Source organism: Nomascus leucogenys, chromosome 19, assembly GCF_006542625.1.
Source record: "Nomascus leucogenys isolate Asia chromosome 19, Asia_NLE_v1, whole genome shotgun sequence".
In the NCBI taxonomy this organism is placed as follows: domain Eukaryota; kingdom Metazoa; phylum Chordata; class Mammalia; order Primates; family Hylobatidae; genus Nomascus; species Nomascus leucogenys.
Genome location: NC_044399.1, coordinates 1,670,644 through 1,694,549, shown reverse-complemented (window position 1 = coordinate 1,694,549; position 23,906 = coordinate 1,670,644). Strand labels below are relative to the sequence as shown.

The 23,906-nt window shown below is 44.7% G+C and overlaps 1 protein-coding gene across 21 annotated transcripts in view; it reads left to right on the top strand.

The window, feature by feature from the left end:
- The window catches only part of MYT1L (myelin transcription factor 1 like), a 531,685-nt gene that overhangs the window by 320,962 nt on the left and 186,817 nt on the right, over positions 1-23,906 (top strand). For all 21 annotated transcript variants that reach the window (XM_030799643.1, XM_030799637.1, XM_030799642.1 and 18 more), the window contains 4 exons: positions 2,743-2,899; positions 21,090-21,144; positions 21,317-21,350; positions 21,644-21,706. In XM_030799643.1, coding sequence (XP_030655503.1) covers positions 21,090-21,144; positions 21,317-21,350; positions 21,644-21,706 — 152 coding nt within the window. In that variant the 5' untranslated portion in view covers positions 2,743-2,899. The remainder of the gene's footprint in view (positions 1-2,742; positions 2,900-21,089; positions 21,145-21,316; positions 21,351-21,643; positions 21,707-23,906) is intronic.

Below are 23,906 nucleotides of genomic sequence, written 5' to 3'. Positions count from 1 at the left end.
TCTGTCAGCACCTTCTACAGATGGATTTCAGGCAGGGAACTTCCTCCATCTCATCATTATTCCTTGTTCTGTTGGCTCTTTAAGGAGCATTGTCTAGCATAAGGTTATTGTTCATAAAATCCCACAAATTAGCACGCTTTATATGACAACTTTAATAAGAACCTCACACCCATTTTAATTTATACTATGAATATGAATTGTAGCATACTTTGCTTGTCATTCATTAATAACTGTTTAATTTTTAGATATTATGAGCTAGTCATATGTATGTTTCATGGTATTATTACTAATATTCCATTGACATTAGCTGATTGCAAAATGCTTTTTAAAATAACTATAGCTTTATAAAATAATTTACTAAAAAAGACTAACACCCCACATATGTCACAGCATGAAAACTGAGCATGTTGCCAATGTATTAACTCGTTTTAATTTTTTTATTTTAATAGATTATGTTGAGTTTTTCATTTATTGACCTTTGGGGTGGTATATTTAAAGATGGCCATGGAATTTCTTTTTTACCCAAAAATACATTTTTATATTTTTAAATTTTCTGTTCTTTCATATTTTCCATTTGTCTTTATACCCAAAATAAATTATTTTTCTACATATTTAAGATTGTAACTGTGTCCATTCCAGCTTCTCTCTATTCTTTCTCTCCACCTTGCCTTGAGTTTATGTAGTGATATCTTATCCATCTGTTTTACACTGCATTACCCATGTCTAGCAGAGTGCCAGAGACTCAGCCCTCAGTCAAGGGTGGGCAAATTAATTGGTCACAATCATATGTAGGGAGCCAGAATTTTCTGTATGTAACCTTTGCTGCTTGTCTGGATCATCACATTTAGAAATTAGAAACTGTGAAAATGTATATTAATAAATTGGTATCTAGCGATATTAGTATCACTGTCTACTATCATTTATTGAGCACTTAATTAAGATAAGCCAGACATTTTTGATATATTATTTAATTCAGACATTGAAAGTCTAGGAAATTAATGCTTATAAAACAACATGCTCAAATCATGAAGTAGTAAGTGGTAGTGCTATTATAACCCCATTCTGTCTAATTGCAAATTGTTTAACCATTAAAGATTTTGCTTGTTGGTTGAGTCACATGTATAGCATTGTCTGATCAGTTAGAATCCATCTTCACAGGGCAATGCAAACATTTTATTTTTCTTTTTCTTTCTTTTCTTTTTTGTTTTTCCAGTGAATCCGTATTAACCACTAGGAGCAGGCACATAAGATCCAAAGGCAGGCAGGAATTGTGTAGGCTCTGGGGTCTCGCATAACAGAGGATTCTGTAAGATAGTTCAGAGTTCATGGTAATGTTTAGGTAAGTTATTATATCCAAAGGAGGTGTAAGAGAAGTTCTTTTGTTTTAAACTACAATGTAGTAGAGAAAAAAGATCCATCTGGTCTAATTCCTTTCTCTTTCAAGGGACTAATCAGGATTTTTAACCTTCTGAGGTTCATATCCACCATTATGTTCTTGACAAGACATACATGCTCCAACCCTTATTAACTGTGTGTGTGGATGAAATTGTTCTTTGGGGAAAATTAAGTACATAAGGAAAAGGTTTAGGGCTCAGTCCCTAATGGTCAGCAGATGTGGACAAGGTGGGTTAGTTTCCAGGTCGAAGGAAAAGATTTGCGAATTCTGGGGAAAATGGCCCTATTGTGACTCCCCGTATTTCTTATTTAACTCTACTCTCTGGTTTCCTGTTGCTCAAATGAGGAATTGCATAGAAAGTGTGGCGGCACTTCCATGATGGTTATCTGCATCAAGCCGCATCATCGCAGGGGCTCCGGGCTCTCTGCTCACTTGACCTGTTGAGGTTCAAAACAGCCCAGAGAGGTTTAGTCCTGTCAGCCCTGGAGAGCAAGAAGCACTGAATCCTTTGGAACGGAAACCATAAGGGGACAGTTATCCAATGCCATCACCCAAAGCTCCCCGAGGACCTAGTGGCGAGACTCAAATTCCCTCACCGGTATCTCAGCGTTGTGGGTCCTTCCTGAGCATGTGTAGGGACAGGCCTTAATTCATGGTGGGAAGAACTATACTGGATCTCAATACAGATAATTCAGTTTCAGTTATTATCTCCTGACTAACTGGGGAGTTCTGAGCACGTATTTCACCCTCTCTGAGTATCAGTTTCTTCATTCATAAAATTCACATAAAGTTCAATTGATGGCCAAATGACATAATGGGTAAGAAAGTGTTTTGTAAGGTTTTTAGTTCTATGAATTTTAAGGAGACTAGGCTGGTCCTCTCACCCCAGAAGTCCCTGGAGACATCACAGAATAAATAAGGCTAACAGTGCGAATCCTGGCGTGGAGCTCCTCCGTGATGCTGCCACACGGGCTGAGTCTACCCCGAGTCTGGGAAGGAGGGAGGATAAGGCTGTGTGCAGGGCTTCTGGTCCACAGGAATTGGGAGCGCATGGAACCGTATCAGGCTGACGTAGCTGGCAGAGAACAAGCTGTCCCAGCTGGGGCTTGCTCCTGACAGGACCGCCTGGGCAAGGGTCAGAGTCCGAACAGCAGGCGTCAAGTCTAGGAGAATAAACTCGAAAGGGGACTGCGTTGTTCATGGATATGAAAGAGAACATTTGGTTCCTGGAGGAAGCTGCTGTGTGCATGTTGACGGTTGCAAAGAGGATGCCCTGTGTATGTCTCTTCCTAAGGTGGTGATGAATTCACCAGAGGTGCTGTATATTGCTTTTTTATATTTTACAGATGGAGAAATCAAGGCACAGAGAGATTAAGTGACTTTGCCACAGTCACAAGCTGGAGAGGACCAGGAGTAGAGCTTAGAGCGAGCCCCTGACTCTGGGCCTGCATCCTGCCAGGAGTCACGCTGCCTCCGTTCCTAGGAGAGAAGACTTCCTGTAAGGTAAAGGCGGCCCGTCTACACTCGCTTCTGTGCAGCCCACACTGAGGCAGGGCGGCCCTCACTAGGTAAAGGCGGCCCGTCTACACTCGCTTCTGTGCAGCCCACACTGAGGCAGGGCGGCCCTCACTCAGTAGGTAAAGGCGGCCCGTCTACACTCGCTTCTGTGCAGCCCACACTGAGGCAGGGCGGCCCTCACTAGTTAAAGGCGGCCCGTCTACACTCGCTTCTGTGCAGTCCACACTGAGGCAGGGCAGCTCTCACTAGGTAAAGGCGGCCCGTCTACACTCGCTTCTGTGCAGCCCACACTGAGGCAGGGCGGCCCTCACTCAGTAGGTAAAGGCGGCCCGTCTACACTCGCTTCTGTGCAGCCCACACTGAGGCAGGGCGGCCCTCACTAGGTAAAGGTGACCCGTCTACACTCGCTTCTGTGCAGCCCACACTGAGGCAGGGCGGCCCTCACTAGGTAAAGGCGGCCCGTCTACACTGGCTTCTGTGCAGCCCACACTGAGGCAGGGCGGCCCCCACTGTAGACGGTTAGGATGTGTGCTCTCTGCGTGTGTGAAAAGAACTAAGTAAACAGCAGCACTCACATCTCCTAGCGTGGGTTTCCTAGCCTCTTGCAGACCACAGTGTCCACAAACCACTTCCTTCTGTGGTCAAAACAATGAGCCCGCACACCGCTTCCTCCACCTCAGCCTCTTTGGCCCTTCCCTCTTCCAGTTTCCATCCTCGGAAGATGCCTCGGCTTTTTCTTGTAAACCATTCCTTCAGATTTCCCCCTCTCCTCTTTTATATCGGTCACTTCTTCCTTTCTGATGGCTGGATTGACCCCATCTTGGATTCTAAGAAACAAACAGAGGGCAGCTTCCTTCCTCTCTCTTGTAGCCCTTCACTTGCCTCTGTCCCCTGGGGCGATCCTGGGCAGAGCCGTTGCCCACTTCCCTGTCACCTGCAGCAGCCCTGAGAATCCCACCGCACGCTGGCCTTCTCCTGGGACTCCCCTTGAGAAAGGAGCACCAAGCCCAGGCAGTGTTGGCTTGGACGGGGATTTCAGCCTCAGCTGGTCCCATGCCCATTACCCGGGGACAAAGCCTCTGTGCTTTGACCCCACACGGGAGGGCCTCTCTCACGCTCAGCCACTACCTGGCAGCAGTGGTCAGTGAGAGACCACCCACTCACTTCCTTCAGTCCTCTCCCTACAGCGGCTGTGCTGACAACATAATGCTCCTTCCTTTTCTCTTCCACCCCTTCTAGAACTTTCTCCTCTCTTCTGCGAGAGGCAGGTGTTTTTTAAGGGTTTTCTCTTATTATTTAGAACGCTCTTGTTGATGCTTTTTTTTTTTTTTCCTGCTCCTTGAAGGGAGGGCAGTGTGATGTTAGCAGTGCATTTCTCTCATGGAGAAGGGCACTCCCGGCAGGAGAGCGCAGTGAGGACGACAGTATAGTGAACTCACAGCTACCGCACTGGGCACATAGCAGCACCCCCTCACACGTGTGGAACCCTGTGCATTTTCCGGGTTCTTCCACACGTGCTAGAGTGTTCACATCCACCGACCATCACATGAACACACGCGAAAGTCATTCCCGTGGCATAGTTCGTGCAGATGATAAAATAGATGGCTGAAAGCTAAAACGACACAGTAAGTAGGAAAAAAAAAACTATTCCAAGCCCATACCCTGTCTCTAAACTTCATGTTTCCCATTTAATAATTTTCAGAACATTTTCATTTCTATGACTTTCCTGTGGAATAACGTATTTCCTCCGCAGTGAATACTTAACGTATGTCACAGATTCCACATTCTATCACTTGTAGACACAGGTTTCTCTAAGTTTTCTGCTCTTTATTCTTTTAGTCTTTTCCTCCCCCTAAAAAATAAGTAGAATAATTTTTAAAAAATTAAAAAGAATATGCAAACTAGAAAAATCATTAAGATAATTTCAAATACCTGTATAAATGAGAAGTTCCAGTAATATTTTTCTATGGCAAAACATATTTGAATTTTTAATTTTAAATTTTTTTACCACATCACTAAAATCTGAATTAGGGAGAAGTAAAGATAGAAAATGCTGAATATAAACCAGATGTAGTCTCAGAAACAGCCCTATAGATCAGCAATACAGAACACTGTCTATTACTTATTAAAAGCAGCTCTTCAGTCACATTTGTGTTTTTTGTAGCTATCAAAAGGAGCTTTTTTCACTTGCACTGTAGCCACACATCTGCTGGGACAGGCATTCATTAGGGAGGGAGCCGACACCTCTGAACATCACCAGGAGACAGCATGGCCCGGGGGTGAAGCCAGATGCTCCCAGGAGGACTCGCCGGGAGGAGTGAGCAGGGCATGAACCAGGGCTGAGCCTGGTGAGGGCACAGGAAGGAACGGGCCCATGGGGGGCTTGGCCACTCACCCCAAAATGTAAGGCTTAGTGAGAAAGTCACATACAGGCCACAGAGACTGGGATTCTTTTCAAATGACTGAATGACCGAAAACGTTTATGTATACATGGGAAAAAATACCATGAGCAAAATAGAAAAACAACAAAACGATATCAACAATAAGCTGGAAGAAAATACTGGCGACAGATAAGGTGGGCAAAGGGGTTAGCATCACAGTGTACAGACAGATATTATGAATCAATGTGAAAAATGTGAAAAGAAAGAAGAAAAACAGGCAAAGGATATGAATCACAATTTCACAGAAGAGGAGATGCGGACGGTGAGGGTGTGAGAGAACGCTTACCCTCCCTGGGGGCCAGGGAAATGATGAGACATGTGGTTTTACTCAACCAAAGCCAAGGACGGAATAAAATTCAAGGTGACCAGCGCTTCCAGAAACTGGCATGATCACATGTTACTAAAAAGGGCATGGAATGTTTTCTTTTTTAATGGTAAAGTGACGATATCTTTTTAGAAAACTCTATTCTAGAAATACATACAAAATACATGTAATCATTTTTGTAAATTATTTTTGTAGTGAAATAAAACAACATAAGCCTTGTTAGTAAAGGAACTTGGGGGGCTGACTGGATAAATTATAGTAGGTATATTCTGAGGAATACTATGCAGCCATTCAAAAAGATGAGTTCAATGGATAGACATTAGCCTATAGAGATGGCTGTGATTTTTTTTAAGTGAAAAATAGCAAGTTACAAAAAAGTTTTGTAAACAGAGCCTGATTTTGTAAACAATAAATATATAAAGAGCTTGCTCTGTTTATTCATTCCACTGTGGAGTGGAGTGAAGGTTGGTTTCCTCCAGTAAGGAAATTGGCTGCAGGAAGAGAGACAGCCGCGGCTGCCCAATCCCCACCTGGCGGACCCCTGTGTGCCTGTTTGTACTTCAACCCGATAATGTAACCGCCCAAGGGGTTCACCTTGCCTGCTGCCCAGACAGAGCTGATTCACCAAGACAGGGGAATTGCAATAGAGAAGGATTAATTCACTCGGGGTATCTGTGTGGGAGGCTGGAGTTTTATTATTACTCCAATCAGTCTCCCCCGAGCATTCGAGGAGCAGAGTTTTTAAGGATAACTTGGTGGGTGGGGGAAGCCAGTGAGCCAGGAGTGCTGATTGGTCAGGGATGAGATCATAGGATGGCGGAGCTGTCTTCTTGGGCTCAGTCAGTTCCTGGGTCGGGGCCATAAGATCAGATGAACCAGTTTATTGATCTGGGTGGAGCCAGCTGATCCATCAAGTGCAGGGTCTGCAAAATATCAAAAGCACTGGTCTTAGGAGCAGTTTAGGGAGAGTCAGAATCTTGTAGCCTCCAGCTGCGTGACTCCTAGACTGTAATTTTAAATCTTATGGCTGATGTTAGTTCTACAAGGGCAGCCTAGTCCCCAGGCAAGGAGTTCTGCTTTGGGAAAGGGCTGTTAATCATCTCTGTTTAAACTATAAACTGAGTTTCTCCCACAGCTAATTCAGCCTATGCCCAGGAATGAATATGGACAGCTTGGATGTTAAAAGCAAGATGGAGTGGGTTAAGTCAGATCTCTTTCACTGTGTCAGTCATCATTTTGCAAAGGAGAGAAAGGAGAAGGAGGCATTATTGCTAGACTTGAGGTAATCAGCAAAGAACCACTCTGGGTTCTTAAGCCCGAGAATTCCCAGATGGAAGGCATCACAGCGGGGCGTGGGGGATGGACAGGAAAGCGGGGGAGGGGAGCACCTGGGGACTCCAGCAATGCTCCCTCTTGGTAGGATCAGGCATGGACAAGTGTGGCGTCCAGGCAGATGCAAGGAAACAGGAAAAAATGACAACAGCCAAAACCAGGATGTGATAAATTATTTGATAGGGGAAAGGGGGGAAAACTAGCCAAGTATTATTTTAAAGCTTCGGAAGGGAAGAACAATCACCTCATACATTCAGGAACTAACTGTGGAGAACATGGACCGATGCTGGGTTGTCATGAGGCCCCACCTCACAAGCTCTTACAGCCAGTGAACTGTGCAGAAAAACTGATGTCTAATAAACAAATTTGCAAAACACTGAGGAAGGAGAAAGGAGACAGCAGTGCCTAACTGTGCGATAGGAATTAGGGGCATGGTTAAGGGAAAACCCTAAGATGAACTTGATGTGACAGAGGCAGCAAGGAGTGCTGACCAGAGAGGTTAGGGCTAAAAATGCCAGTTCGAATCCTTCTTTGTGGAGCAGGAGAGGCAGCTATGATGTCCTCTGAGAGGTGAAAGGACCAGGATAGAGCTCTGAGAGCCAGTGTGGTGAACCTGAGAGATGGAAATTTGGGGGAACGTGATTCAGAGAATCCTAGGCTTCGCTGATGGAGGGGAATTGACAAGACTGGGGATTTGGGGGATGGGTTGGTGATGTTCTTTGAAAGAAGGATGTTAGAAGTGATAGCCAACAGGGTCCTGACTGCATGAGAGAGGGCAGGTTAGTCGTTGGAGGGTGGAGGGGACTCAGCTGAAGAAAAGCAGGAGGTGAACCAGGCGAGAGGGATGGACAGACACACTGGAAAGAAGGATGGGAGAGAGCGGGTCCTCAGAGGTCAGCTTTAAGAGAAGGATCTAGGCCAGGCACAGTGGCTCACACCTAAAATTCCAGAACTTTTGGAGGCTGAGGCAGAGGATCACTTGAGGCCAGGAGTTTGAGACCAGCCTGGACAACATGGTGAAACCCCATCTCTACAAAAAATACACAAATTAGCCAGACCTGGTGTGCACCTGTAATCCCAGATGCTCAGGGGCTGAGGTGGAAAGGTCACTTGAGTCTAGGAGGTCCAAGGCTGTGGTGAGCCATGATCATGTCACCGCACTCCAGCCAGAGCAGCAGAGCAAGAACCTGTCTCCAACAAGAAAAGAAAAAGATGTAGCAAGACCCTCATAAGAGGGGGCGGCGGCAGGGGCTGATGTGGAAGCATAGGTGGGATCCCACAGGAGCCCCGGATCCACCCTGTGATTTGGGGCCACAATTCCTGGCAGCGAGCGAGATTTGAATGGAAACTTCTTACTCGGAGGCAGGCTGGAAGGGGATATTGAATGAGAGACGTAGACGAGACCAGCGGAGGGGCTGGCTTTAATGGCTCCTCTGCTCTTCCTTATAAAGAGAATAGCAAGGTTGCTGCCTGAGAGGGGACAAGATGGGCAATGCACATTGCAAGGGAGAGCAGTCTCCTTCAGCCCTGGGATGAGCTTAGCTCACAAAGGAAGCTGGCACAGCAGGAGGACCCAGATGGCCACCTGTGAGGCTGCACAGCAGAGCCCTGGGCTCTGTTCCAACACACTCCAGAGCAGTGTGCACCAGGGCATGCGCCAACCTTGCTTCTTCACATGGTATTGTCCTGGCTGAGGTGTGGCAATGAACGCTGAGGGCTCCAGACGACTGGGCCTGTTCCAAAGCACCTTAGAAGGCAGGGCTGGGCCTGGCGGTCCACACAGAACTGCCATTCTTTTCCCCAGAACACTCTCCAAGCCACTCCCTTCTTTGGTTTCTCAACATCCCTGGGTATATATGGGTGCTGTTGTCCACATATGTGTCATCGAGACACCCCTGGCCATGGAGCTTAGATAACTTGCCTGAACTCATACAGCTAAGAGGAGACAAAGGCAGGGTGTGACCCTGGGAGGTTGAGCTCCTTACCCCACTCTTCCCCACTGCCCTCCGTGGCATCGCAGTGGTTTTTCTATTTTGGTGCTAAGTTCATCCTGTCTTGTGTTACAACTTGGTGCTTGAGTGTTCGTCTTCCTTGTGATTTACTGAGGGTCTCTTATTTACAAGAAACCATGCCACAAATTGAGGAACCACAAAATTCAAGAATGAATTTAAAAAGCCCTCACCCTCAGGAAGTGTGCACTGGTGTGTAGCTATTTGTGAGTTTATAAATAGGTGCAATAGAGGATAGAGGGTGAGGAGCCCTCACTGGTGGTGCAGGGAGAGCTGTGAGTTCCCACAAGAGATGGCGTCTGCCCAGGAATGGGGAGCATCAGCCACACCTCCTAGATCAGGACTGTGTCCCTTGACCACACCGTTTATCCTGCAAGACACTGATTTTACAGGTGCCAAAAGGCCTGAGATGATTTTTATTTCAGACTATACTTGTGTGAAAAAGCACAAACTACCAGCCATTAAAATTATCCTTGGTCTAAGTGGTTTTTGTTGTTGTTGTTTGGTTTTTTTGAGACGGAGTTTCACTCTTGCTGCCCAGGCTGGAATGCAGTGGCAGATCTCAGCTCACTGCAACCCCCGCCTCCCAGGTTCAAGCGATTCTCCTGTCTCAGCCTCCAGAGTAGCTGGGATTACAAACACCCGCCACCATGCCCAGCTAATTTTTGTATTTTTAGTAGAGACGGTTTCACCATGTTAGCCAGGCTGGTCTCAAACTCCTGACCTCAGGTGATCCACCTACCTTGGCCTCCCAAAGTGCTGGGATTACAGGTGTGAGCCACCGCGCCTGGCCCCTAGTCTGAGTTTTTGAATGTTCATTACTTACCTAATATTTATGATGTTTCCCCCCATAGGTAGGAAACATTTACCTTTATTTTACTCACTTTCTTTCCTGCGTAGAGCATCTGTGACTCTTAACTAAATTATTTCCATATTGTCAAGAAGGTGTGTCCAACCTTCATGCGATCCTTAATCAAACCTTGTTATTTTTATTTAGTACAACTCAGCAAATATTTATCCAGCCACTGCCCTGTGCCAAGTGCCATGCTGAGGGCTGCAGAATGAGAAGATGCAGGGTGCACTCTCGCTTCTGTCCTGGGATTGCTGGGCTCCAGCTCCTGGGCTGGGTTTCTCCTGGCATGCAGAGAGCCACCTCTTCTAGGAATGACCCAGTTCCCCAGGCTTCAGGACTGTGGCTCCTGAGAAGACACTCTCAGCTGCTCCCTTGCCTGGCACAGGGAATTTAGGAGTCCAAATCCTGTTAAAAATGAAGAGTTAGTTGAATTAAGGGAGACTGTGAAGAGTCCAAGAAAAATATTCTCATCTAGAAAAGAAAGTTATGTTCCCACCTGACACACACACACACACACACACTTTTTAGATTTTGTAAATGCAACTAAATGTTTGGCTGTAGGAGTCCTGGAGACTGTACTCTGGGGCCAAAGTACCAGTGTACTAGTTCAGGGACATGAAAGGCTAATATAATATTTGGTATTATGAGAAGGTGATCAACAGTACCTAGAGGACTTCATCTTACCCGACATAAGAAGGGCTATGCAGTTATCTGTAACATGGATTCCACAAGCATTTGTTTCTTATCGCTTTGGGAAAACTTACAACACCCAGACATGGAATGAGAAGAAAGCAGCAAGCATCTCCTCAGCATTGTCTATGTACCCAGCCGGGCGCGGTGGCTCATGCTTGTAATCACAGCACTTTGGGAGGCTGATGTGGGTGGATCACTTGAGCTCAGGAGTTGGAGAGCATCTGCTATGCACCAAGCTCTGTAAAAGGTTCTTACCTAAGATGCTTTTATTCAGGCCTCTCCACCACCCAATGCGGTAAGCAGGGATTTTACACATGAAAATACTCAGATTCATAGAGGTGACTGTGCCCAGCACAAGCAGGTTTGTGTGTGGAGCCAGCACTGGCGCTGCAGGCCGTCGCCCCTGTCGTGTACATGTGTGCTGCTGCTGCCCTGCACGGTGCACAGGCCACAGTGTCCTCCAAAGCCATCCGGTGAAGGGGCTGCCACTGACGAGGAGTTCGAGAATATGAAGACACTGAAATCTGGAGAGCCCGCAGAGTAGACGGAGGATACTGCCCACCACAGGGCCCTGGAAAGCACATGCAGAGATGTTCAGAGCCACACAGCATCACGGGCCCACCTTCCACCCACCCAGCATGGTCAGGCAGCCCTGCTGTGTGCCCGGCGCTCCGCAGGAATGGGAGGTGCAGGCGGGAATGTGGCACATCTCCACCCTGGAGGTGCAGCTGAGCTGGCAGGAGGGTGGGAATGTGGCACCATTCCCACCCTGTAGGTGCAGCTGGGTTGGCGGGAGGGTGGAGGTCTCACAGGCACAGGAAGATAAGACCAGTGTTATTTTAAAGGCATATGCAAAGTCTATGGAAACTTGTTTGGAGCAACTTTCAGGGAGATTAAAGAACAAATTACTCCAAGAGCAGAGATGAAACGCAAATAAATTATTAAACATTGAGCAAAAGCTCACATGCTAGAGGACAGCTTCAGGGGGAGTTGGTACATTCTGAACCTTTGCCACATGCAGTTCCAGTATCTACACAGGACCCACGAACGTCCTGATGAGCCATATTCTGAGTCTTGAGGCCCAGCATGGGAATGTCATTCCTGTAACAATTACATAACCCAAAAGCATCAACTGAGGTCTGGCTTCTCCAGGATGCTCCAGAGGCCCTGGGACTTCAATGTCTCCTCTTTCCCTTAAACTCAGTCATCCTCATGGGCAGAGAGCAGGGGACCCAGGGTGCACCTGCACTCCCCATGCAGCCTCAGCTCACCGTTGCTAGGTCCAGCTTCAGAACCAGCTTGGAACAGATGGAGAGCAGCAGAGGTGAATCCCTGAAGCAGGTGAGCAGGAGGCATAAGCCCAGAAAGGAATGGGCATGAGGGCCCCAGACTTGAAATCTGTGGTGTGGGGTAGCATATGCCCCTCCTGTGGGAACGCTGCCCTTCCCACGGGAACACTGGCTGCCCCTGCCACGGAAATGCTGCACCTCCACTCCGGCCATCTGAGGCCAAGAGAAATTTAGAGCAATGCTTCCAGATCATCGTATTTTTCCAGAAAGAAAAAAACAAAAAACAGAAACAAAAACAAAAAACAGAAATTCAGGTTTTGACATAAAGCCTGGAGATTTTTAGATGTTAGTCCAATTTGTTAAGCACTGAGAACCCGATGGAACAGTTCTAAGTGGCCGGGTATGAGCCACTGGCCATGAGACTGTTCGGGTACCCCCAGCCCTAAAATTCTGATTCTTTGAATTTTCTCCCAGAACTTGCTGGCAAGATAAAGCTGAAACAACATCTATTTTACCAACAACAACAAAAATAGTTAAATTCTTGAAGGGCACCTGACTTGACATTTCCTCTGCAGTTCTGGAAGGGGTGCCTTCCTGCCCAGCCATTCCTTGATGTAAAAGTAGGTATCACGCTGTGATTGGAAGTGAAACCATTACATCTGAAAGAGACTTCAGCTCATCAGGTGTCAGCTCTTAGTGTGAACAACAAAGCTTCACCACTGCCTGCACAGCAGCTGACGACACCCTTGGCCTGAGATGAGGCCTCCAAAGTGAAGCGAGGCCTCTCTCTTCCTGGCCCCTAGTGCTTCCCCAAAAGTTATTCTCGTGGGTATTTTGGGGCTTCTCTGCTGTTATCGTACATGACATAAGTTGGGCAACCCATTTTTCATGGATATAGACCTGCTAGATCACCCATTTTTGAATAAAATCAAATGTAAATTATTTTGTGAAAGCATCACCACTGCCTCAATTACCCTGTAGGCATATTTGAAGCCTTTAGACTTGGTTCAGGTTTGGTTTAGTTTCAAATGTTCCATTAGGTTCCCGGCTCAAACATGATGGCAGGAAACCCTTCTTGGGCCAGGGAATCCCAGGATTTTCCCAGAGCAAATACCCTGTGGCTCTTTTTGAAGCTCTGAAAGGCTTCTTGTTGACTTCTGGCTTAACATTGAATGATCCTGTGCAGCCTGACCAGCATTCCATTGACGTGGCTTTCCCACCATGCATGTAGAAATAGAGGCATAGGTATCTTCTGGCGGCATGTGGAGTGGATATTTCTTTGAAACTTTTTATTTGTATTGTGAGAATTTTTTTAAAACTGTCATAAAATTATTAACAATGTAGCTGACCAAGAGATGCATTAGTACAATGTAATTAGTTTATTCATTCACTCATTTAACTGAAATTTACAGGCATCTACTATGGGCCAGGCACTTTTCCATCAGGATGTCCACCTGCCTGAAAGATAGGATCCTGTATTTTGACAACTTGCTTTTCCTGTATTCAAAAGGCTAGTGGCTGGGTGCACTTCCTATGGCTGTCCTCCCGCCTTTGTTGGGTCCAGCTCACAGCTCTGCACCCTCACAACACACACAGATCTGGAGGAGAGGCTGGGGGCACCCACTGAGGCACAGGCTGGCGTGGTGTCCTTGGTGCCGTGCTCGAATTAGTGCTATCCTGGGTGGTTGCACCCTCACAAGTTGGCTCTGTCAAAATGATGGAGCTCCCCTCTAGGGGGCCTATTACAAGACATCTTTATTGCAACCTGTCATCATTTTGATTGCTATTTTCTTAGGATTTGTAGCATGATTTTTAAAGTGTTTGTCTCAAACTAGGCATAGAAGTCTATTAAGCATTCAAACTATGCCATTTAGAAGGATTTATTTTTAGGGTTTCATGATAATACGTGTGCTGCTTTATCACTTGAGTTTTATAGTCTCAAGCCATTAGAGAAAGCCTGCATCCTACATTTCCCAAGGCTGTGTTGATTTCAACTATCCTATGTATGCCAGGAAATTTCCCAAATGTCCTAGTAATTTGGCCTTAAAGCTGTATCTCACAGACTGCTTCTTGCCCTAAGAAACAGTGTAAACATTATTTGGCAGGCTACATATCTGTAACTATTCTTTTGAAAGCATGGCCACCAGGCTGAAGCCACTCCCTGTCTGTGGAGAGGCATGCCCAGAGCCTCCCATTGGTGGGAAGGAGTCTTCCAGAGGTTCCTCCAGGCCAAAGCAAGAGCACAGCCATGCATAGGTTTCTAACACCTGCTCTATGTTTTCCTCACTTGTAGCTGAATATCAGTTCCCAACTGGTGCCCTCCAGAACTTCTACCTAAGAAGTGATTAGCAGAGGCTGATCATTAGTGACTGGAATCAGGAGAAAGACTAAGACATGTTAGGGTAAAACTCAGTTTGATTTTATACACATTTGTAAACCTCTTTAGTACTTTACTATAAGGGGATTCATAACCAAAGAATGGGGGAGGGATGCTTTCTCTGTTTCAGTTTAGGTCAAGGTCATGTTTTATGGTATCTTCCTAAAGTGTTCTTGTATGCCACCTATTTGAAGCTTACTAAATACTTATTGACTAGTTCATAAAACAGCTAGCTTTCAAATCTCATTCCAGTGAACTTCAAATATGCTATTTCCAATATTGTCTTTCATTCTAAAAAGTGCTAACCTACAAAATCATCTTTATTTCTGAGTACAGAGGAATGGTTTTACCTTGTCTCACCCTGGAGACTGTCAGGATCAGCATACAGAGTGGCAGATACCATATAGGCATTAGCCGTATCTTCACTTTTTTTTGCCAAGATAATTTTTATTTTCTCATTTTAATTTCTCTTGGCTTTGTTGGCATCAACCTTGCTGGACCAAATAGGCACACACATTGTACACAGTGATGGGGTGAAAGGGACAGATCCAGGAATGTGGATCTCTTTCCTCAAGAAGATGGCTTCACTAATTGCCATTTGCATCAGTAAAAAATGGAAAGGAGGAAAAGGAAAAATTAGGAGCAGACAAGCCAAGCCTCTTTTTCCTGTTTTATATGCCTAATTTTCTTCTTTATATCCTATGAAGTTGAACAATGAAAATTTAAAAATTATAAACCATGATGTAATGAACTATAAACCCATTTATGTTTTCTAACTCTTTTGTGACCTGATAAAATGCTATCCTTTTAAAATATGAATATCAGATATAAATCTCAAATGTTAATGTATTTACGCTACATTAATTTCACTAAAAAGCAGAAAATATTGTCATATTTTGGAAAACAATTTTTAATTGTTGTCATTCTCTGTTTAAACATTTTTGAACGATGACTAGAAAATATAAGTTCTCATTCTTGCTAATCTTCATAGATGTATTTTTAGTAGCCCAAACTTGCTGGAGTCAGTATTGAGACGTGGAGGTATTTTCTATGATGTAGGGTTGTAGAAGGCTGACCAGCTCCCAGCTGCCGTGGAGAGAGTAATTCCTAGGAAGAAGTGCTCTTGGGAAAACACCTGGATATAGCTAGACATGCACACCTGCACTGCCTTCTGCCAGGACTTCCAGTTTCTCTTCAACATTCCTTCCCCGAGCTTTCCTTACCCCTCACAGAGGCTAGGACTGACCTCTGGCTCCTGCCCTCCCTCCCATCTCCTCTTCTTGATGGTGCTGACAAGCAGAGAATTGACCAAGCGAATTGAGCAGCAGGAGCTGAAAGGCAGGGTCTGGCTGGTTGGGAAAATGGAAATTGCTTCGTGGATAGTGGAGGAGTGACTATGGCAGGGAGGGGTGCCTGGAGCTCAGGTTCTGGTGTCAAAGTGGGAGCTGTCCATAACCCAGCCTGCAATCCAAGCCCCCATGTCTTGTTCCTGCAAGAGGACTCTGTCGGGGAGGGGAGAGCAGGTCCCTGTGGCTACAGACTCGGGTTAGGAGGACCTTGCTGGTCTCTGGCAGACCTGGGACCCAAAGTGAGCTCCTCCTGGACTCACAGTTGTGGCCTAATGTGGTACTTGACATCAGAAAGCAGTCGCTGAGGACTCCAAGGGATTTTACTGAGTTTATGAAATTTTCGTGCATTTAAGATATTAGTTCTTGGCCAGGCGTGGTGGCTCGTGCCTGTAATACCAACACTTTGGGAGGCCGAGGCAGGCAGATCATGAGGTTAGGAGATTGAGACCATCCTGGCTAATACGGTGAAACCCTGTCTCTACTAAAAGTACAAAAAATTAGCCGGGCGTGATGGCGGGTGCCTGTAGTCCCAGCCGCTCGGGAGGCTGAGGCAGGAGAATGGCGTGAACCCAGGAGGTGGAGCTTGCAGTGAGCCGAGATCGCGCCACTGCACTCCAGCCTGGGCGACAGAGTAAGACTCTGTCTCAAAAAAAAAAAAAAAAAAAAAAATTAGTTCTTGGCCAGGTACCATGGCTCACACCAGGGATCCCAGAACTTTGGAAGGCAGAGACAGTAGGATCACTTGAGTCCCGGAGTTCAAGACCAGCCTGGGAAACATAGTGAGATCCTGGCTATACAAATAATTGAAAAGATGAGCCAGGCATGGTGGCACACACCTGTAGTCCAGCCACTCTGGAAGTGGAGTTCAAGGCTGTAGCCAGTTATGATTCTGCCACTGTACTCCAGCCTGGGTGACAAAGTGATGCCCTGCCCCTAAATATATGTATCAAATATATATACATTATAATCTCTTCACTGAGGCTCAACTTGAGGAAAGCATCCCTTTTATTGGAAGGCAAAGAGAAGGGAGATCATAGTAATAAATCCTGAGTCCAAATGTAAAGTTTTCATATTAGGAAATAATTCACCTGCTCTATCTTCATGAATCACTCCTGACAGCTTTATTGGCTCAAAATAGATTCCTTAAATTCAAGACTTTTCTTTAAGTATAAAACAAATTTTAAATCTTCTCAGAAAACATCCTTATTTTAAAAATAAATATTAGACTTCAAAATACAAAGAATTACTGCTAAAGTGGAGTTTTAAGGGTGATTTTCTCAATGTAAATTACTGGAGAGGTAATCAGAAACCCAAGCAGTGGTAACTGAGGTGAATTTTCTCCAGTTCCAAGGAAGATCAGAGCTGATGTCTTAGAAAACGCTACTGAGCCATTCACGGGTTCACTAAGTGAAGCTTGCAGTTCCAGCCCTGGGACCACCAGAAGAATGAATTCAAATGAACGGTTTAAACACCTGAGGCTGCCAATGACAGTTGCCAGTGGTGGGCAGGCCCTGGGTGGAAGCAAGCCCAAGCGTTCTTTTCAGGAGGGTAGGAGAGACGGGAAGGGCAGGATGGAGGGGCTGGGGAGTCCTGAAGACACAAAGTGTGACAGGGCCGGCAAGAGCCAGCTGCCTTAGGACCACACACCATCAGGTGCACATGTTAGAAAATGAAAACCTCCTGCCATTTCAGACCATACGTTTTTGTTTTGTTTTGTTTTGTTTTTATATACTTTAAGTTTAAGGGTACATGTGCCATACGTTTTATGCTTTCTGCTTAATCTGAATCTTGCTGGCAATTGGCACTTATTAAACAGCTATGTAAATGTAAAATTTAAAACAGTTTTTGAAACCCTTCAGATCTGGGTTTCATTGGCTGAAAGGGAAAGAAAGGGGAACCCCATCTGTTTAGTGTCTGCTCCATGTGGGGTGCTGTGCTCGGCATCCTTCATAAATTACCTCCTGTAATGCTCACAGCACAGGCCTTTGTTCAGCAGAGGAGAAAACACTGCAGAGCTACCATAATCCACACAGGACTGCACTGGGAGGAACCCACGGAGGAGGGGACAGAGTCTGACCCGCCATAATCCACACAGGACTGCACTGTGGGGAGCCGACGGAGGAACAGGACTGCACTGGGAGGAGCCGACGGAGGAGGGAACAGAGTCTCACCCAACTGTGGCAGGAATTTCACATTCAGCAAGAGGAATATTTCAGTGTAGGGAGGGAATATGATTTATTTAATAACTGATTACTGGAAGAATTAGCTATCTGACTGGAAAAAAACTAAGTTTGCCCCTATATGCATAAAAAATCCTGAAAGGATGAAGAATTTAATTGTAAAAATAAAACAATTCTTATCCTTATCCAACCATATGAGCAGTTAGCTAATAAGGCCAAGTTTTTCTATTTAATGCCCACAAAGGAAAACTAGCTTTACTGCACTTTTGCTCACAGGTTCTCCCCTAAACTACAGCCAGAGAAATCTTCAATGCAGGTTGATTCACGAGATGCTGGATAAGGGTAAGCAAGCTGGGTGATCACTGAGTGTGGCTGGCCCCTGTTCTGCTGGAAACGTTGAGAATTCTGTGCCCTACTGAAGGGAGTTCATAGCCAAGCTTGGAGTGTGTCTCTCCCACCCCAGCCCCAGCTTTGTCTCTCCTGGAACGCACCTGTCTCTCCAAGCCTTTGGGTCTTTACACGTGCTGTTCCCTCTGTGAGGAACACCCTCACCACAGTTTTTCTTTTTAACCTGAAACATCCAGTTAACTTTTAACATTCAGCCCAAATATCAGTTCCTCCAGGAAATGTCTTTCTTCTTCCTAATCCTCATCCAATGGGATGATGGAATGGAATCCATGGAATGCAATGGAAGCCTCATCCAAGCTTCCGCTACACCCCCTGGAGAATGTTTCTCAACTTATAGGCCTTCATTAAATGTTTTAATTCAATTTTGAATTCCTTAAAGAATACGATTTTACCCCATTATCTCTGCATCCCCAGTCCTGTGACAAGGGCAGGGGACCCTGGGAAATGCTGTTTCTCGTGGATGTGAATGGCGTTTTCGCCATCGCTTTAGGCTTCTTGACTCTCAGTTCATCTCTGCCTCATGTCACTTTGGCCCTAGATCGCTTTGCTAGAATTTTCTGGTGTTTTGAAGTGTTTTCATGTTGAATAACAATTTCAGAGCATCGATGTGTTACTCAGGGTGCTATTTATTTAAATGTCAAATCCACGTGATGTGGCCACAGAGTTTCATATCCCAGGCATATCTTTAAATCACAGGAAAGGGCAGAAAACCCGAAAACTGCCTGATGAGCCATTGTGTTGTGTGGATTCTTCCATCAGAAAGTTCTTTAAACCCATTTCTTTCTTTCCTGGACAATTATGTTCCCGAATTGGCTGACGATGGGACTAAGCCACAGATGCTGTTGAGGCCACTGCCCAAGCCCTTTTTTCTTAGGCGACTGCCGGTCTCCTCCCAGCTTGCTCCCAACTGCACTGCCTGCCCCATCCATGCCCTCTCTCAAGCTGCCGCTAACTTGTTTTATCCTAAAACATCTTTGAGACTCGTCCTCCCCATGCTCAAGAAAGGCCAGCAGCTGTCTATTCAGCTGGACCAGCAGGGCTTCCCAGGACATCCCTTCCAACTCTGCACGTGGCCCTGGCTCAGGCCCGTCGTCTGCACCATCCGACGTCGTCTTTCCAACATTCCACCTCAGGCACCTCCTTGACCTGCAGCATTCCCAGCAAATGGACACATTCATTCATTCATTCATTCACTCAATAACTGTGTATCAAGCCTCTAGATACAAATCATAGAGACAGTCTCTTTTCCTCCCTTTCACACCTACACAAACAATTCTCATGGATCACAGCTTTCCCCGAGCATCTTTCCTCGACTTCCACTTCCCATTGGCTCCTCCTTTGCCGAAGTTCTTGTTTTGATGTTAAATCTGGCACATCATTATATCTGTTCATAGATATAGCCCATTAAGAGATTTTTAAGCTCATTAAATGAGCTTGTGTTTTTATTACATGTATGTTTTTATCCCCTGATACCATAATACTCAGCCACAGTATTCATCAATAAATAGCTGTTGGTTAGTTGATATAAACATTAAATCAGGCACTGTCCATGTGGATTTCTGATGCCTTTCATACTGTATCTGTTGAGTTGTGCCTTGCTAGTTTATTTTAGCGGCAGATCTACCCTGTTCTTTTCTGGAGTGTGCCTCAAATAGAGCCACAGGCATCTAACAAGTCTTCTTCACTCAGTTCTGATGTTCTTCCTCTAAACCGTGGAGGAAGTGGCTTTGGTGTGCCCTGCGAGCCAGTGTAGAGGCCATTCAATGGGGCTCTGGCCAGCTTCTATTGCTCATCTCTTCTTAGCTCCCCCGTCGTCTTGAGTAGAGTTCTCCTACTATCCAGTTTGACGTGTGCAAACACTTCCCATGCTGTGGGAATGTTTGGCGAACAAACGTACTCGTATATATTTACCACGCAACAGCGTGCTCCTGAGGCTTAGAGGGAACAAAACAGACACGTGATTTTTGGTCCTTACTCCAAAACCTTCTACTCAAATGATCTTGGGTAACTCAGGTAGTCTGAATTTTAGTTTTCTCATGTATTAAATAAGTATAATAAAAATACTTTCCTTACAAAATTGTCGTGAAGATCTCACAAAGTAATATATAAAAGCATTTGTAATGTCTCAAGTATAAGATGTGTCAGTTCCTATGTGTGGAAGGTCTAGATGCCTCAAAGGAAACCAAGCAATTTAGATAAATGTGGAGGACAATTGCATTCCAGGAACTAAACAACATTGAGAGTGCGCCCCGATGGTAAAACATGTTCTTCCACTATACCTACAGCCTCTTGTCTTAACCGCTTAATCAGATTAAAACTTTCAGTTACAGGGAGCAGCTAAATATTTTATATATATATGTATATGTATATATAAATATAATGTATATATTATATATAATGTATATATAATATTTAGATTCTCCTTGTAACTGAAAGGTATATATATACACAAAATATATATGTTATATATATAAATATTTCTTTTACATATAAATAAGATATATAAAAATACATATATATATTATATATATTTACCTTCTTGTAAACCTAATGGCTGTTATATTCTTAGTACAAAGTACGACTCAGAAGCACACAGATGTGTCTCCATCAAATTCTTGAAAAGAGAGTAAATAGATGGTACTTCAAGATTCATCAAAATCTACCCCGTTATAGAGGGCAAGGGCCTCCTGATTAAATGTTCTCTACAAGGTTAAGGTCTGTTTATAATTGTTTGAGTAATACATTTAGATTGCCTGACCCTGGTCTTACCCACCCCCTGCCCTTGTAGAGGGCTTCCCTTCACGGAGTGAAACAGGATTAAAGCCCCATCAATAGAATGCCAGGGAGAGTGAGCTGCCCCTGTAGGGCTGCCCTGCACAGGCAGGATAAGCACATTGACGGCTGCTTGTCTATCCCCAGATGGAGGTGGACACCGAGGAGAAGCGGCATCGCACGCGGTCCAAAGGGGTTCGAGGTACGTCCGCGCTTCCCTGCATCCTGAGGCCGGCTCAGGGTCACCTTCATCCTGCGGAACCGAGGTCGATTCACTCTGACCCCACTTTCACGCCACGCTTTTGGTAATTTTCTGTGGAAGAGGGGCGCTTGTGATAGATGGTAAATTTTTATCTATTTCCATCTCTCTGCAGTTCCCGTGGAACCAGCCATACAAGAGCTGTTCAGGTTAGTGCCATGTGGGTAAAATGCATCCCCATTAGCAGTTTGGAAAATTCACGCCTTCTAATGGGCACATTGCACCTTCGAGCTCATCGGCAGCTTGCTCACGCCCTGCTGCACTGATGAAATTAATTCCCCTGAGACTTGCTCGTAAAAAGCCTCCCCGAATTTCCCCCTCCTTTGGATTGTGTGATTTCTCTTCTCTGTCTGGGCCGCCCTCCTTCTCTCTGCTGCCACGGAAGCTTTCCGTCTCACCTGCCTGCCTGTGGCACCGTGTAATCCATTCTTTCCTGTTGCAGCTGTCCCACCCCTGGCTGTGACGGCAGTGGTCATGTCAGTGGCAAATATGCAAGACACAGAAGGTAATGCCTGCATTTTTTTTTCCACAATGTGCTGTCTAAAGTGACTTATTTGGGGACCCAGTCCTGATGATGAACTGTGTGAGCAAGTGTTCTTGGAAAGCAATACACGTTATGCCTTCTTTCTCTTCTCTCACTGGAACTCAGCATTTGTCTCTTGAAAGGGTTCTCAAAACATAAGCCATTCTATCTCGTGGGCAGAATAGGTGACACTCCTTAGGACGACACAAATTCAGGCCAGCCTTAAACTCATTTTCCCATCTGCGTATGTGGTGCTCAGCACATGGCCACCTAAGGGCTTCCCACTGCTTACCGAGGAGCCCTGTTTCTCCTGCCTCACGTCCTCATTCTGGGAGCAGCAGGATGGTAAACAATCGATGGTCAATTAAAATGTGACCTGCTGACCCGTCTGTAGACTCCATTTCCAGTATTTAACGGGGTTCATCCTGGGAAACTAAGCCCATTCTTACATCTGGACGGCTGCAGGGTGAGGTCAGGTCAAGTGAAGGTCAGGGCATATCAAGCTTGCAAGACTTTGGGACTGCAGTGATTACATGAATCTTGTAAATACTGGCATTTCAGGTGTGTGACAGGGATGGATGTGGAAAACCTTTAGAAACTAAGGGGGAAGGTGATGATTGCTCAAAATGTATCATGGCAGAATTATATGTTACATGCCCGTGGCTGACTGTCAGGTACACATCAGTCCTTTAGATGTTTTTCTGGTAAGCGTTTTTTTCCCTAAGCTATTCATGAAGACGTGTCTTTCAATAGAAAGGTTTCAATTATAATGAGGTAAAAGAGTTTACAGGCTAAAATATGTTTTACTTTTACAAATTAGGTTGCAAAGACCAAGGTCATTCCAGCCTAACAAACCCTCGGTGAGCAGACCCAGGTCACAAAACTGATTCTAAAGCAGGTGCATCTGCCGCACATCTGGGAGGCCTCTCCTCACGGCCTTGCATTTCATTTCCTTTTTAGCGAAACATTAACTTATGAGTGACATCAAACAATTATTGTGATTGTTCTTTAGTAAAATCAAAGGAAAAATTACAGACTACTCCCAAATCCCCATGCTAGCATTTGTGGAGGCAAGAATGTCTAATGAGAACCCCCATGAAACGACTGTCTGACTTCCTCTGTTACAGAACAAAGGAATTGTGGGCTATTTTTCAGATAATTTTGCCATTTCAATTATTAAATTTAGTCAATTACATTATGATTGTTATTGTATAAAGCAGTAAATTATTGAATTACATAATTGAAATAAGTAGTTTACTTAAAGTATTATTTTATGAAGAAATATATATGTCAGCACTTAATCTAAAAGTTTAAAACACTGCATTGTTTATGTTTTCAAAAGAAGTTAGTCACCCATGAGAAAAATTCATTTTCCCCTAATCATCTCTTCATTAGTCAGTAGTTAAACTTTATCACACTGTTATATAAAAATTAAATTTGGCTAAAAGGTTTTTTAAAATTTTTTATTCCAATTTTTATGTGTACATAGTAGGTATATATACTTAGGGGGTACATGAGATATTTTGATACAGGCATACAATGTGAAATAATCACACTGTGAAGGATGGGATCTTCATCCCCTCAAGCATTTATCCTTTGTGTTACAAACAATCCAAGTATCCTCTTTTACTTATTTTTCAAGGTACAATTATAAAAAGTTGTAATGAGGTGTGAGCTAGATATAATTTTATAGCCATAGTTTTGCAGGAAAAATTGTGATGTTTCCAAATAATCTCAAGCATTCGTATGCTTAACCAAAGTGCATTCCACTAAGAAATGAATTGATGTGTCCCATGTAATGTGTGTGTGGATCTGTTCATGAGATCTCTTTCCCTGCTTCAGAAATGCTCCCTAGAGTTTGATTTGAAAACAAGTTGGGCGTTTTCTTCCTTTGGAGACTTGCCGCTGACTCATTTAGTGCAGAAGTGCCTGAGCCTCAGAGGAACCCATTTGCTGGGATGTTAGGGAGGAGTCACAGAAACTCTTAGGCCAAGAGCTGTTTCCAATAAACTTTTGCTTAATTTTTTAAAAGTCATCATTTTTACCATGGCTCATATAGTATGTAATTATTAGAACACCAAATACTTTAATACACTCAGTTATCTAGAAGATCTAATGTGGTATAGTTGAAAAAGAACTATTGCCCAGTTCCTTGGCCCAGATGCTGGCTTCCACTGCATCA